This window comes from Odocoileus virginianus, chromosome 4 (assembly GCF_023699985.2).
Source record: "Odocoileus virginianus isolate 20LAN1187 ecotype Illinois chromosome 4, Ovbor_1.2, whole genome shotgun sequence".
NCBI lineage: Eukaryota > Metazoa > Chordata > Mammalia > Artiodactyla > Cervidae > Odocoileus > Odocoileus virginianus.
In genome coordinates, this window is record NC_069677.1 from 89,317,872 (window position 1) to 89,334,266 (window position 16,395).

A 16,395-nucleotide genomic window follows, 5' to 3' on the forward strand; every position below is an offset into this window, starting at 1 on the left:
GGGTGAGGGTGGGTGGGGAGAACAGGACCCAGCCAATGGGCCAAATGAGCTCTAAAGAGAATATTGCTGGGTGTACTCAGGTGAGGAAAAGCCCCTTTCTTTCTGGCATCTTACGTGCATCTTATGCAAAGGTGAAGATGAAATGCTTTATGGTGTCAAGCCCAAGAACCACGATGAGGATGGCACTGTGGAAAGGAAGGGGCTGAGTCCCTGAGGATACCACTGGGTTTTGATGACATCATCAAGCTGGTGTAACAAGACCTGGAGTCATCCACCCCTGGACTATCAAACACACTTATTAGCTAAATACTGCCAGTCAAGCTTTCTGTCACTTGCATATTTAAAAAAACAAAAAACATGAAAAACAGCAGTCCTGATGGATGGGTGTTGTCTGATTGCCTTCCAGAAAAGTCGTATTGGTTTTCATTTTCCCCAGAAGTGTGAAGCCATGACCGGTTTCCCCTTCCTTCCCCAAATCTAGGCTCATGGTCAAGTTTCTCTTTCCAGATTACATTGAATCCGCACTGCAAGTCAACTCAGAACTAACACCAAGGAAAGACTGCTCCCTAGAGGGCTCTCTTCTCATAGTACTTCACGGGCTACGATGTCAGCTCAGTTCAGTTCAGTCGCTCAGCCGTGTCCGACTCTCTGTGACCCCATGGACTGCAGCACGCCAGGCCTCCCTGTCCATCACCAACTCTTGAAACTTGCTCAAACTCGTGTTCATCGAGTTGGTGATGCCATCCAACCATCTCATCCTCCATCATCCCCTTCTCCTCCTGCCCCCAGTCTTTCCCAGCATCAGGGTCTTTCCCAATGAGTCAGTTTTTCGCATCAGGTGGCCAAAGTATTGGAGCTTCAGCTTCAACATCAGTCCTTCCAATGAACACCCAGGACTGATCTCCTTTAGGATGGACTGATTGGATCTCCTTGCAGTCCAAGGGACTCTCAAGAGTCTTCTCCAACACCACAGTTCAAAAGCATCAATTCTTCAATGTTCAGCTTTCTTTATAGTCCAATTCTCACATCCATACATGACTACTGGAAAACCCATGGCTTTGACTAGACAGACCTTTGGTGATAAAGTAATGTCTCTGCTTTTTAATATGCTGTCTAGGTTGGTCATAGCTTTTCTTCCAAGGGGCAACCATCTTTTAATTTCATGGCTACAATCACCATCTGCAGTGATTCTGAAGCCCAAGAAAATGAAGTCTGTCACTGTTTCCATTGTTTCCCCATCTATTTGCCATGAAGTGATGGGACCAGATGCCACCATCTTAGTTTTCTGAATGTTGAGCTTTAAGCCAAATTTTTCACTCTCCTCTTTCACCTTCATCAAGAGACTCTACTTCTTCACTTTCTGCCATAAGGGTGGTGTCATCTGCATATCTGAGGTTATTGATATTTATCCTGGCAATCTTGATTCCAGCTTGTGCTTCATCCAGCCCGGCATTTCGCATGATGTACTCTGCATAAAAGTTAAGTAAGCAGGGTGACAATATACAGAGTTTACGCACTCCTTTCCCGATTTGGAACCAGTCTGTTGTTTCATGTGTGGTTTTAACTGTTGCTTCTTGACCTGCATACAGATTTCCCAGGAGGCAGGTCAGATGGTCTGGCATTCCCACCTCCCGAAGAATTTTCCAGTTTGTTGTGATCCATACTGTCAAAGGCTTTAGCATAGTCAGTGAAGCAGAAGTGGATATTTTTCTGGAATTCTCTTGCTTTTTCGATGATCCAACGTATGTTGGCAATTTAATCTCTGGTTCCTCTGACTTCAAAATTCAGCTTGAACATCTGGAAGTTCATGGTTCACATACTGTTGAAGCCTGGCTTGGAGAATTTTGAGCCACCAGCTAGCTGCCTGCTTAGCTAGCTGTAGGAATGACTTCTATTATCCAAATCTATTCAAAGAATACTTAATTAAGATCCTTCTTTGAGCTCTGCATAGTAAAAAGCATAGAGAACCTAGATGCAACATGTTACGACACTGCATCAGTCACAGCTCTTGTTTGCACACACAATTTGGGGATCTGGTGTTCAAGGCTAATAACCCTCAGCTAAAGTCAGCCATGGAGGCCTCTGAAAGCTGTGAGCAGGAGGCTCTCTGCCTGGCCGTGGTGCTGTGGTGGACACACACTAGACACTTTGTACAGGGGCCTTTCTTCCCAGCAGTGAAACAGGAGCAAACCACGCTTTATACGGATCAGGTCCTTTCACCCACTGACTCCTGGAAATTTTGAAAAGATTTCTCTAATAGTCCAAACTTGCCCATGAGGAAACTGGGGACCACACAGGTTAAGAGTTGTTTCCCTGCTGTTCCCTTAGCTCAACACCATAGCTGATGGAGTGGCTGGCTATTCATAGAGCCTCTGATCTCAACTCACCGAAGAACATCCTCCCAGCTGGTCCAGAATAACTCCAATTGACAAAAGGATGAGACATTCTTGCAGCAAGTCAAGACAATTTTCTCACATAGCTACATAATAATGACCTTTTTACAAACTGGATTTATTCAGTACCTGGATGTGTATCAAATGGCTGTGAACCAGTCATATTCCCGGGATGAGACCCAGGAAGCTTTCGTCAAAGGATGCAAACTGGAGTTCAAAGTAAGAGTGGTTCCTCTATAGTTACATAAGCATGTGCTACGCAGACTTAATTCCTGGAAACTCGGAATGATGAACTGGGAGGACTTGGGTCATTTTAGTCTTTTTCCGAGCCATGCATTTTAAAGTCTAGGACATAAAAATCTAAAATTAGCTTACAAAAAATTTAGTGTCTGCCAAGGTATAAAGTCCTTTTGTTTCTGTGATGACACCTGTCAGGACACTTCTAGTATTTAGAACTAGACAAGGGTCTTATCTTTTAAAATGACTGGTACCTGATACACATCATTTAACACAGGCAGTAACAGAAAGCAAGCCAGCAGTGTAAAACCCTGAACATTGTTCAAATTATAAAATTGGAGAATTTTAAAACTGGAAAGATCTTAGGCATCCTTGAGTCTAATGGCTTCATTCTGGAGATGAGGAAACCAAGGACCAGAAATGTAAATAACTTATATTATTAATGCTGTGTAAGATAAGATTCATAAACAAACAAACAAAAAACCTAAGAGGCAAGGATATAGGTGGGGATTAGCATTCAGAGTTCCTGTCTCTGTGGATAATAGAGTCCTATGGGTTTGTTCTCTGGTTTTCTATGTTGATCCAACCTGATGCCCACGTCTTCTGCAGCAGCTAGCATCTGCTCCCCTGGGTACCAGTATCCCCAGGCAAACAAGAGACCGGCTTACCTGTCCACGCCTTCCTTTTTCTCCCTTAGGGCCCTGGATGAAACTATCAACTCCAGGATCCCCCTGAGAAAAGGAAAGTTTCTTAGCTCAATTGGGCAGGAAAGACAGGGAAAGAAAGTACAGGAAGTAAGATTGGAAAAAAATAAAAGGTACCAAAGTGGTGTCTTTTCATTGTCTGGATCTGCTCGATCATCCCAAATACCCAATGCAACAAAAATTCCAAACTCTTTAAGAACCCAGCTTTTATATAAGATGGCTTTTCTCTACGATCTTTTATCTGTTGCAATACTTAGACAGGCTGAACAGATGCCTCATTAATTAGCAATTCATTGTTCTCTGCTATTGTGCCCAAGAAAACATTCACAGTCCCTGGATAAAAGCAGCAGAAACCCCTCAACCATAACTCACAGGATCTCCCCTTAACCCAGGCGCTCCACGCTCTCCAGGTTGTCCGGGTGGTCCCGTCAAGCCCTTAAATCAAATTGAAAGACAACTGTCACTTTTTAAAATCACCTATTGCCTAAAGGGAGAGGGGAAGTGAGACTTAAATTAAAAGAGCAATTTAGGACTTGAACTTTAAAGCATTCACTGCCAAAGAGGGGAGAAGGAGACACAGGGGGAAAAAAACATACTTTTATTGGAAATCTGTGACACCCCTAGCCCTAGATGTATATTACCTCATTTAACACTGACAGCTCAAGAATTAACCCATTTGGGTGTGAGGAACTTGGACCTCACCTCCCCACCTCCAAATCCCTGGATCTTTCCACAGCCTCCTGCGCTCCTACATATATACATATGTAAGAAAAAGAAGAAGGCTTTCTTCATCACAGACGTGCACAGCATTAGCAGAGCAAGTGATCTCATGAGAAAAATAAAGGAGGAGAAAGAGACAAAACGTGCTTGCAGAGGTCCTAACTGCTCTAGATGGGGAACCGGAGAGGTGGAGCCACTTGCTACGAGACTATGACATGATAAGCAAATAGTTGCTTCTCTTAAAATCTGCCGTTAATGGTACCATCTCTGTGTCCTAGTTCCTACCGAGCCACAGAGTCGGAGAGAGCCACTCCACCGCAGGAACCTTCTGCGGAGGATGTTATATACGTGGTGAAGGACAGGGAGGCCTGGCGTGCTGCAGTCCATGGGGTCACAAAAAGTTGGACACGACTGAGCGACTGAACTGAAGTGATGGAGGGTATACACACTCTGAGAATAGTGACGTGGGGCACCCCCTCTGAGATCTGGGTCTCAGACACACAGGAAACGGCTGTTCTCTGGGCTCTATGAAAAGCCACCGCCTCATGTTACTGGAGACCCCTTCCAAACGCACCCCTGGCCTGAAATAGTGATAAGAGGGAATTCATGACTTCAAATTCCCACCCTGCTGATTAATTTACTAGCAAGGCAAATTTATTTGACTTCTCTAAGACAGTCTTCTCTTTTGTAAAACTGATACGCCTATCTTATTAGGGCTGTTACAGGGAGTCAGTAGAAAAATAAAATGCTAAGTACAAAATCTGGCATATGGTTCCTATTTTGTTTTGTCCAACAACTAGCTCCTCCTTTTGCTGACCCAGATACTGGCTTCCAGAGTAATCCTGCACATCGATGGCTTTGAATATGTTCTTCCTTGCCTATAAACCTTCCTGCTGAAAGTTTCTAGGCCAGCTGAAACTTAGCCTGAAACACCCTGTGTGTGCCTCTCACAGAGGTCAGAGTGAAGACTGTCTTGATTTTCTGTGTTCCCTGGAATGCCTGAGTCCTGCCTGCCCTCAGCACATCCTCAAAGACCCACAGGACATCAGTAGGGAGGTCTGGTCCCTTCCCCCTTCCTCCTTCCTCACCATTGGGTTGTTACTAATCCAAATTGCCTCCCATCTTCACTTCCTCAATGAAGGCTTCCTGACTGAACAGGTTGGATCAGATGCCCCTGAAATTTACCTCCTCTTCACTTACTTATCTCAGCAGTAATCTTAAATCTGTTTCCATGACTGTTTCATTCATGTCTGTCTTTCTCCATAAAGGCCAGTTCTGAGACACAGAACTCATGCCTGAATTACAATAGATGCTCAGGAAATATTTACAATTGATTGGATGGAGAAGGATACTCTCTTTTAGACTTCTCTCCAGGTCACTGTGTGTTCCCATTCTTCTTCATTTGCACCTTTCTTACAGATTTTGTTTTACCCTATCTTGTGTTAGAGTTCTTCCTACACAAATCCAATCTCCTGCACCAGTTAACCAGCTCTTTGTTGGTCATAGGCTTCCCTGGTGGCTTAGATGGTTAAGCGTCTGCCCGCAATGCCAGAGACCTGGGTTCAATTCCAGGCTTGGAAAGATCCCCTGGAGAAGGAAATGGCAACCCACCCCAGTACTCTTGCCTGGAAAATCCCATGGAAGGAGGAGCCTGGTAGGCTACAGTCCATGGAGTTGCAAAGAGTCGGACACGACTAAAAGCGACTTCACTTCACTCACTTTGTTGGTCATAACCATGACTTGTTTACCTTTGAACCATCTCTGTATCTACCAAAATGCCCTGCAGATAGGAAGCACTTGAAGGGCGTTTACTGAGTTGAACAAAATTTGATGGAAACTGAAGGCTCTCCAGTCTTGAAGGAAGTGTGATATGCCCCACCTTCTTCACAATTTTGGTCTACAAACTACAGGTTGGAAACTGAACCTCAATAAAAAGCCATGCCTTGTAACTCTCTGTTTTACTTACCAGGAAATCAATGCATTATTCTAATTCCATGAGGGGTACAAAGAAAGAAATAAATTTTACCCCCTTTATCCAATCAACAGAAGCTGATTATGGTGCTGTGCCCTTCAGGCTGGATTCCATAACCGACTAGTGATGTCTGCCAAAAGGCAATGCAAAGGGCAGTGGCGGTACTGACATCGGGTATCTGCCTTCCCTCACACAGAGAGATAACTTCAAGCAGACAGGGCGAACAGTACACACGGGAAGGACGGACAGAAGGGGGAGACCGCCAGACTGACAGGGCCACGGAGGGCATCACAAGGGAGAAGAAAAGAAGATGGGAACTGAAGGAAAAGTGATATTCAAATAAGCATTGAAAATGGAGGCAGGGAGGAGATGGGGGAGCAGAGAGTGGGAGCTTGGGGTTAGCAGAAGGCAAACTAGTATCCACAGGATTAAACAACAAAGCCCTGCAGGATCATACAGAGAACACTATATGTGATAAACCAGAATGGAAAAAATATGAAAAAGGATAAATACATATAACTGAATCACTCTGCCGTACAGCAGAAGTTATTACAACATGGCAAGTCAATTACACTTAAATAAAGTTTTTAAAAATCTTGTAAAAAGATGGAGTCAGGGGAAGGGTATCCAAGGATGGGGAGCTTGGCGCAGGCTGAGACACAGTGGCAGGGATGCAGAAGGAACCCTCAGGAGATGGTAGGAAGCACAGTCTGGCTGGGAAAGACAGATTCTTGGCCGAGATTAGAGAAGGGTGTGGTTGAAAGGCCTTGGATGCAGGATGAAATCCTTGGTGACAGGGAGCCACAGCCAGCTAGTGAGACAGGGAGTAACGCATGTAAGAAACCACAAAAGGCAGGCAACTTGGTTTACCTATTCCTCTAACTATCAGCAGAGCCAGGCCTTCAGTAAAGATTCCAGATACTCACCTAATGTCTATTGCCCTTTAACTCCCAGTCTAGTATAAAGTCACTAGATGATTCTTTCCCAGAGCTTAAAAATAAGCTGTCAAGGTGAGTTTACACAGCAGGAATATGAAAAATAGGAGAGAAGGACATCCTTACACTTTACCCTATTTCCTTGATTTGCTTTTTCTCCTGATGACCCTGGGACTCCACCATCACCCTAGAAAAAGAAAAGGAAACATACAAAGAATCGTTGTTACGTGAGTCACACTGGAAACTTTCACATGCTTTCACATTCTAGCCAAGAGCAGGAAGGTCTAACTCTGACTCTACAACAGACTAGATATCCTGAAAAATTATACCTTACCTACATCTATGAGCTGATAAAGGAAAAGATAAATCCTTGGAGTTCCTACTAAAGAGAAAGCAGGAATCTAGGGGAGCAATAGCCATTGGCTTCCCTTAGGACTTCTGATCATTCTGCAAGTATGTGGTGTGAAAACCACATTTATTTTAACATGCTTCCAGGAGGCAGAGCCACAAAGTACATGGCAGAAGCATTCTACTCAGGCTTCAGTGACTTCTTGCAGATGAAGTTCCATCAAAAATGAGTTTCAGTCAAAAGTCACAACACACATGGGGAACAAACCATGAGGGAGACGCCAGCAGAACCAACAGACAACAAATCAGGCTTAGAATGACTACAGATATCAGAATTACTGTATCTTTAATACATTTAAATAACAAAAAGAAAGAGTAAAACAGCCACTATGTTTTTTATTTTTAAAAAAGATCAAGCAGATTTGAGAGAAAAATCAAATAGAACTTCTTGAAGTGGAAATTAGAATGACCAAAATTAAAAATCCAATTGGCAGGCTAAACTGTATATTAAATACCAGTGACAAAAGAATTGGTGAGCTAGAAACTGTAGAAATTATTCAGAATCCAGCACAGAAAGATAAAGAGATAGAAAATATAAACGAGAGACCAAGCTATTGAAGATAAAATGAGAAGGTCCACAAATTTTCAATTAGACTTCCAGGAAGAGATCATAGAGAAAATCGGAAAAATAAAAACTTTGAAATGATAATCTGCTAAGGCCTTTTCCAAAACTTAAGAGGAGGTAAAAATGCTCAGATTCAGAAGCTTAATAAGTCCCAAACAGGATAAGTGAAAAGTAATCCACACCTGGACACATCACATGAAACTGCAGGAAACTGGAAACAAAGGGAAATCTGTGAAGCAGCCTGATATTTTTTAAGACTGCTGACAAAAGAACAACAATTATTTGATGAATAAATTTTTCCCCCATAAGGATCCTTTTAATAAAAGGTGCCAATACTCAAATGATCTAATAAATACATACAAAACAAAAGTGAAAAAGTAAAATAACTATGGTGAGATGAGGTTCTTCCTAAAAAAAAACTCTGTCTTGTCAAGCACCTCGGGAATCTGAGCCAAGGAGACACTGCTACTTGGTTCATCTCTCCACCCACCCACGGACACTCCCTTTGACCCACCTGTATCCCCAGCTAACTCCAGTATCTCCTCTAGGGAAGGTTCCATGTTAGTCCTGGGCCTTGCAGGGGCCTCGCACACCGACCAAAATGCCAACAGGTAAACAGCTGTGCAATGCGACTCCTGCGAGGAAAGGTACCGCCTGGCTAAGGAGAACTGGGCCGCAGGCAGTCTCCGTGGGGTCTCTGCCCTGCCACCACTGACTGTGAAACACCAGCGGGATTGGAAAAATCCCTTGGAGAGCTGAGCAGCATCAGATAAAGGCTAGATACAACTCACGGACAGAAGAAAAGCAGCGCTGGAAATAAAGAGCAAGGAGCTGTTCTCCTGAAACTTGGCTTTGATAGATGAGAAAAGCAACTTTCCACTGTACATAAAAGTTTTCCCTACTCAGCTTTGCCTGCCCTGAGCGCCACACTGCCTCAGTTTCTGGGATTCTAACAGCTGGTAGGCACAGCCCAGGGCAGATACTAGACACCCTCAGCAGCTTCTCTTCACCAGGTTCTGCCTGGAGGATGAATTCAGTGCCGCGGTTCCTTTTAAACATTTTCACTCATGCAAACTTAAAGCTATAGTATCAGCTCTTAAAAGGTGGGTATCCACCCCACTCCTCTGTTCTTCTGTTGGAACAGAGGCAGAGGAGCTAAAAACGGGGAGCAGCATTTCCAAAGAGGAGTTAAAGGAATGCATTGAAATGAGACCCTGGCAGTCATTTATGAAGATTAGTGAAGACCCCAAATAGACTGCCCACATTGATAAGAAATGCCATTCTGATTCAGCCAGAGCCAGTGGCGCAGCATGTTGTTGTTTAGTGGCTCAGTCATGTCCGACTTTTTGCGACTTTGTGGGCTGCAGCACACCAGGCTTCCCTGTCCTTCACCATCTCCCAGAGCCTGCTCAAACTCATGTCCATTGAGTTGGTAATGCCATTCAACCATCTCATCCTGTCACCCCCTTCTCCTCCTGCCCTCAGTCTTTCCCAGCACCAGGGTCTTTTCCAGTGAGTCAGCTCTTCATAACAGGTGGCCAAAGAATTGTAGCTTCAGCGTAAGCATCAATCCTTCCAATGAATGTGTGCTCAGTCACTCAATCCTTTGTCTGAGTCTTTGCAACCCCATTAACCACAGCATGCCAGGTTCCTCTGTCCATTGGATTTTTCAGGCAAGAATATTCCAATGAATATTCAGGGTTGATTTCCTTTAGGATTGACTGGTTTAATCTCCTTGCAGTCCAAGGGACTCTCAAGAGTCTTCAATACCACAGCTCAAAAGCATCAAATCTTCTGTGCTCAGCTTTCTTTACAGTCCAACTCTCAAATCCATACATGACTACTGGGAAAACCATAGCTTTGACAGACAGACCTCTGCCTTTTCATATGCTGTCTACGTTTGTCATAGCTTTTCTTCCAAGGAGCAAGCATCTTTGAATTTTGTGGTTGCAGTCACCATCCACAGTGATATTAGAGTTCAAGAAAATAAAGTCTGCAACTTTTTCCCCATCTATTTGCCATGAAGAGATGGAACCGGATGCCATGATCTTAGTTTTTTGAATGCTGGGCTTTAAGCCAGCTTTTTCACTTTCATGAAGAGGCTCTTTAGTTTCTCTTCTCTTTCTTCCATTCAGTTTAGTTCAGTTCAGTTGCTCAGTCATGTCCTACTCTTTGTGACCCCGTGAATCGCAGCACACCAGGCTTCCCTGTCCATCACCAGCTCCCGGAGTTTACTCAAACTCATGTCCATCGAGTTGGTGATGTCATCCAACCATTTCATCCTCTGTCATCCCCTTCTCCCCCTACCTTCAATCTTTCCCAACATCAGGGTCTTTTTCCAAGAAGTCAGTTCTTTGTATCAGGTGGCCAAAGTATTGGAGCTTCAGCTTCAGCATCAGTCCTTCCAATGAACACCCAGGACTAATCTCCTTTAGGATGGACTGGTTGGATCTCCTTGCAGTCCAAGGGACTCACAAGAGTCTTCTCCAACACCACAGTTCAAAAGCATCAATTCTTCGATGGTCAACTTTCTTTATAGTCCAACTGTCCCATCCATACATGACCCCTGGAAGAACCACAGCCTTGACTAGATTAGAGTAGTATCATTTGCATATCTAAGGTTGTTAATATTTCTCCCAGCAATCTTGGTTTCAATCCTAAAATTAGCAAATGTCATTCATCTAAACCTTACTATGATCTGACTGCAGTTAACATGACCTCAGACTAAGTTAAAACCACGAGTAGTGCTGCATGTAGGAAAACGAAGGGGACCTGGAGGGAAGGGGGAGGAGTCACACAGCCAGACCCCCAAGATGCAGAGTACACTGCTGGTGGGTCTCTGGGGAGGATGGGTGTCTACAGAGAAATGTCTGCAGCTCAGGGTGCTTTGAACATTTCCCTCCGTTCAAATGAGTCCCACAGTCCTTTAAGTTATTATCTTGATGATAGAATAAAATATTTCAAGATTTTGATTTTTTTTTTATACCTGAAGTCAGGCCATGGAGTTCTTCAATAGCTTGGGCATCCATTTTCTCTACCCCATCATCAGCAAACAAAAGCCAGAAGCCATGACTTTTCACCACAGTAATATTGACATAACGCCATGATTAGGAGCACTGCCCCTGTGGACCGCCACCCAACCAGCTCGTACATGCAGTCCAGATGTACCACATCACTGCAGGCATTGAAGATCTGCAGTTCCAGCAGGAAGACCACCTGGTAAGATCGTTTGGTGTATGTGGAGCACATACTTGAACCGCTCGAGGTTCAAGGCCAGAATCGTGGGCAGCTTTCTGATGCTCAGCCTTGGCTGGGCCTCTGCTACAACCTGTTTCACACCAATATTCCTGTCCATGACACAGCGTTTCTGTGTTACTGAAGTCTCTTAGACAGGGAGCAATAGATATACCTGCTCCATGTCGACACAAAGGTCAGGAAAATCTTCTTCTCTTGTTACAAACAGCTCCACAGCTCCAGCATCAAGTTTCATGGGTGAGTGCTCCCTGAGAAACCTCATGGACACAAGTGAGTTCTGGTTTATCACTCTCTGCAGTTCCTTCACACTGCCATTTTTTAATCTCCCATTTTGTTTCTTCACTTCCTGCAGGATGTCCGTGTTTAGCAAATAATTTAAACATTCATGAGTATCCTGCTGCAGGTAGTCATCTAAGAGATCGCTTTCATGTCTCAAACTTGAAATGCACTTCTTTGGTGGGGTCACACTAACCTTCTTCGGAGTGGCAATGCTGTGGAAACGGCCTCCCAGACAGGTCAACAAGTTTTCCTTCCTCCTGGGTTGGGCCTTGTGTCCCAGAACCTCTGGCAGGAGTTCAAGGCCACAGCATGGAACCACAGCAGCATGTGTTTCTGAAGTTGACCAGTTCGAAGTAGTGTTCATTGATTGGAAACTGCATTGAATCAATGTCTTTTTCCAGAGCAGAGGCATTGGTGCCCTTTGAGGCACCCCTCAAAATATTTGAGAATGAGGAACACAGCTGTCCTTCTCTGTCAAATCATCACAGAATACTGCAACCATATTACAGATGGAGGCAATGTTTCAGACAGTCATTAGTCTAAAGGTTACAGTGATCCCACACCACCGTCTTTATAAGGTGAAAACAGGACTGGCCATGGTGGAGTGTTCAAGGGGAGGCCAGGTATGGTGGCCGGGGAGGTGAGCTGGGGTTAAGTTTTCAGCTTGATTGATACCTTCTTAACAGTAAAAGCTAACAAGAAAAGACTATAGAAGCCCAGGAGAATACGAAATCACATTTCCAAAGTCTGAGAGAAAATACTTTACCGAAGAACAATCTTTCAAGTAAAAGTGTGAAATCATGAGTTCTTTTTTTTTTTTTTCCAAATAAAAAACAACCAAGGGAGTTTACAACCTCTATTAAAGAAAAACTCTAAAAGTTGTACCTTAGGCAAAAGAAGCACCATCTTTTCATGTTCCTTTAAAGGTATCAGTGATAGCAACAGAAATGAGGGTAAAGCCAGATAAGGATCAACTAAATTAAACAATAATTATAACAATGTCTCATTTAGTAGAAATTAACATAATAAAAAGACAAATAAAATACTGGACAATAACATGTGAAATGAGAGTTAAGTTTCTAAGGCCCTTGTATTTTGAAGATAATAGCAAATATATAAGCTAAGTTTCGACATCATTAAGCATGCATATTTACTTACATTTCCAGACCAATCGTGACAACCACAGAGACTATTAATGCCAAACTAGTGGGGGCAGAGAGGGGCTGGGGCCACAGAATGAGAGGCTTTCTCTACCTGGTCTCCATGCAAGCCATTAACACCCTCCTCACCAGGGTTGCCCAGGGTGCAAAGGAAGATGAGAACATTAGGCAAAGAGGGCCAGGGTACGTGTTCTTGTTCTGATGCTAATTTCTTTGCTAATATTGTTCTCAGTTGGTACAAGAATCTAGACCTCCTGAAACAACACTTATATACTGCATTCAAGCATTAAAAAGCAGTAATTATTTTCTTCCCAGCGTGGATAATAGCTCTATATACTCTTTTTCTTGACACCTCAGCTGTTAAAGAAAAGGAACTCAGATTTTGAATGGACAGAAAGACTTCCTTTTAAATTTTTACACTGGAACAAGTACTGTAACACCCTCACAAGATTGAATGAAACATTCCTCAAAGGATGTCTACATGCTAATGTTGGTCCTTTTGCCATTGGGTTTCTTTTTTTTTTCCCATAGTTTTATATTCTTTTATTCTGATGCTAAGGCACACAAAAGCAGCCTGAGAATATGCCACTATTTTTTTAGTTTAAAAAGACTGGCAAATATCCCTGAATGAATCTGCATAATGGAAACTTGGATCATTGTAGAATAAGTAGGAATTAAATGAGTGTGTATGCAAGTGCATGCATTTTGAAAGACTTACAATTTTAAAAAAATAAATAAACTTCTTTAGAAAAGAACTGAGAAACTGGGGTTAACTAGTGATGAAAGTAAAAACTGGCCGCTGTATTGTGATGGCTCACCAAGCATTCCATCACTTTCAGATTACGGATCCTTCATTTTGCCAACTATCTCAGTGAGTGAAGTCACTCAGTTGTGTCTGACTCTTTGTGACCCCATGGACTCTAGCCTACCAGGCTCTTCCATCCTTTGGGTTTTCCATGCAAGAATACTGGAGTTGGTTGCCATTTCCTTCTCCAAGGGATCTTCACAACCCAGGGATTGAACCCGGGTCTCCTGCATTGTAGGCAGACGCTTTACCGTCTGAGCCACCAGGGAAACCCTTTTGAAGAAAAGAGTTTATAAAGCGTCTTTTGAAGAAAAATATCTGAAGTTCTGCAAGCAAAATAAGATGCGTGTCACATATGTGGGATTGTTGGTTGATTTACTCCTATTGGCCACCCAAGGAAATCAAGTTTCAGGCATTTTTTTAGCAAACACATGACTGAGTTAGTGAATGAATATGAGCTCACGAAACTGCTGGGCTAAAATTACATGCTGTGTTGGGCACAGGCCACAGGGGTGAATCAGTGGTATCAGGAGGCCTGAGTAAAGGAGTTCTATCAGCCACTGTTTGACTTTTCACCACTTTGGAAGCATTCCCAAGGGTAATGTGGGGAACAGAGAAGATACCTAATAAATTTTTCTGAATGAATGAGTGAGCAAATGGATACTTTGCTTCTGAATACAAAGTCACTCACTATTACGGCAGCTCCTTTGCAGCCGAGTGCTAGCATCTCTCTCCTACTTGACACTGAGCTTGACCAGACCCTCCTGACCACGCCTTGAATTCAGGACCAACTCTTCCAAATAAACATGATAAACAGATGGCTCAATTATTACAGAATTAGCAAGGCTTAAAAGTTATCATATAGATCCAGGCGGTGAGCCTGAAATACATGCCCTACAATTAGCCATTCATTAGCATGGCAGTTTGGCCATTCATAGCATCTGACATATTCCCTTTTCTGAAAGTTTTAAGTCCCACCTCACTCAAGGAAGGAAAAACAAGTGAATTCATTATCATGTTTCCCAAAGAGTCAGTTCTCCAGTTTGAAAAGAGTAAGAAAGGTCACTCACTTTTTCTCCTGAAAATCTTCTTGCTCCCTAAAGAAGAAATAAAAATAACTGAGATTGAATGAGGCTGTAAAACTATTGTTTCACTTTGAGAACCATATGTCCCTAATTTCAAGAAAATGCCATTTTTTATATCAAAGTGAAGACATCTCCTCCAGTAACCATGATGGACATTGCAGCCTTCTGATCACTACCACTTCCCTGCACCTGTACTGTGAAGAAAATTGCACCTTGCCACTCCTCACACCGTAAGGGCTGAGCTGGAAACAGCAGTGACCTTCCACTTATAACAATCATATTTTGTCACACAAAAATGAGAATACACTGAGCAACAAGCATGAGAAGTCTTCCAGGAACAACAGGATAAATTGATTGAAAGAGAAACTTATTAGAATATGCAGAATATGGTCATTGTGGTCAGAAAAACTCTATAGGTCTCTGAAGTTGCAGACAAGGCTTTCTAGCCTTACTGAAGGAGACAGTCTAATCCTGGAAGGTTAGGAAACATTTAAGGCATGATGCCCCACCCATCAGCCTTTAATGTTTTAAGGATCTCAAGCCCCGCCTCCAGCTGGCAGTTCTATGACTCCTCTCCTGAGGGTTCTTTCCTGGAACCAGAGCCTATCCACACACAAGGCAGTCCAGAAGTACTGGGGAATTAATGTCCCTTGAGAGCAGCCCTCAGCCAATGCCTGACAGCATTTGGGTGAGTGAATACCCCCACCCCCTCACCCTCGAGTGGGATAACACTGAAGTGCACATTTGTTCCACGCCGGCTCCCACTGTTCCCAAGCAGAATTAAGCTCCACCCACCCACAGTGGTTACTGAACAATAAGGCAGCCCTTTGAGTCCACCTTCCCTTCTGTCTCACTTCTCCACATCTCACACTCCACTCCCAGTGTTTACTTTGGTCCCCTCCCAACAAACTCTTTACATTGGATTCCTTTTCTCAGGCTCTACTTCTACTTCTAGGAAACCCTCCCTTGTGAGAAAGAGCGAAAACATCACAGCTATGTTGAAGAATTAAGATTTTCCTTAAACTCAAGGGATAGAACAGAGACAAGGGAAGAATGCCGCAGGTCAAGGTCACACTCACCTTATGACCTCGTGCACCCCAGCAACCTTCCTCACCTTGGGGTCCAGAAAGGCCTCGGAGGCCTCTTTCTCCCTGTGGAACAAAGGCACACATAGAGACAATCCAGCAACTATCTCAACCACCACCCAATCTTTTCCAGCTAGCAATAATGGCCATCCGAATGACTAAAATATGGCACGATCCTTACAATTCCTTTCACATCCTCAAAGACCCAACTGGATCACCCACAAGGCAATCAAAATGTTCATCTAGCAGCTGCCCACATTGATGACTCCAAATCATGCAAGTCCAAATTATCTAGATTTTTAATCCATGCAGTCAAGCCACACTGGGAAAACTTCAGCATTCAAACAAAACAGAAGGTGCATTTGCATGTTCCTCCAAGCAGCTAAAACTAGATGAAAGTTTCCTTGTGTCCCACAGAGAATAAACCACACTGTTTAACTCTCTCTTCTTGGTGAAATCCCGCTCACCCCTAAGGTGTAGACCATATATCACCTCTTCTCCTGAGAAGCTTTTTCTGCTATACTGTGTCACTGTCTGTTTTCTGTGTTACATTCCTGCTATAGTATGAGTTCTTAGATACAAGGACAGTGTCTCATTTCTCTATCTCTGGGTTTCCAGTGATAGGCATAGTGCCTAGCACACAGTATCATCCAATCAAGATCTGAAGAATGACTTTCTGAATCCTACTAACTAATATGACCTCTTGATCTAATACTGGATGTGAAAGGGGATGGTAAATATCACGCCTTTTGCCGAACTGATTCAAGATAAAGTAGAAAGTAGTGAAACCAG

General features: G+C 43.3%; 1 protein-coding gene, 1 long non-coding RNA gene and 1 pseudogene across 2 annotated transcripts in view; 1 reads left to right on the plus strand and 2 right to left on the minus strand.

Annotated features, from left to right (window-relative positions):
- The window catches only part of LOC110126285 (collagen alpha-4(VI) chain-like), a 113,153-nt gene that overhangs the window by 60,206 nt on the left and 36,552 nt on the right, over positions 1–16,395 (minus strand). Inside the window, 6 exon segments of the mRNA XM_070466998.1 lie at positions 3,299–3,361; positions 3,707–3,769; positions 7,095–7,148; positions 12,723–12,768; positions 14,505–14,530; positions 15,598–15,669. Of these exon segments, the coding sequence (XP_070323099.1) occupies positions 3,299–3,361; positions 3,707–3,769; positions 7,095–7,148; positions 12,723–12,768; positions 14,505–14,530; positions 15,598–15,669 (324 nt within the window).
- On the minus strand, positions 10,895–12,003 carry LOC110126286 (ubiquitin carboxyl-terminal hydrolase 46-like; annotated as a pseudogene).
- LOC110126292 (uncharacterized) lies at positions 15,121–15,698 on the plus strand. Its single transcript, XR_002310379.2, has 2 exons — positions 15,121–15,206; positions 15,474–15,698. It is a non-coding gene; the product is annotated as an uncharacterized lncRNA (long non-coding RNA).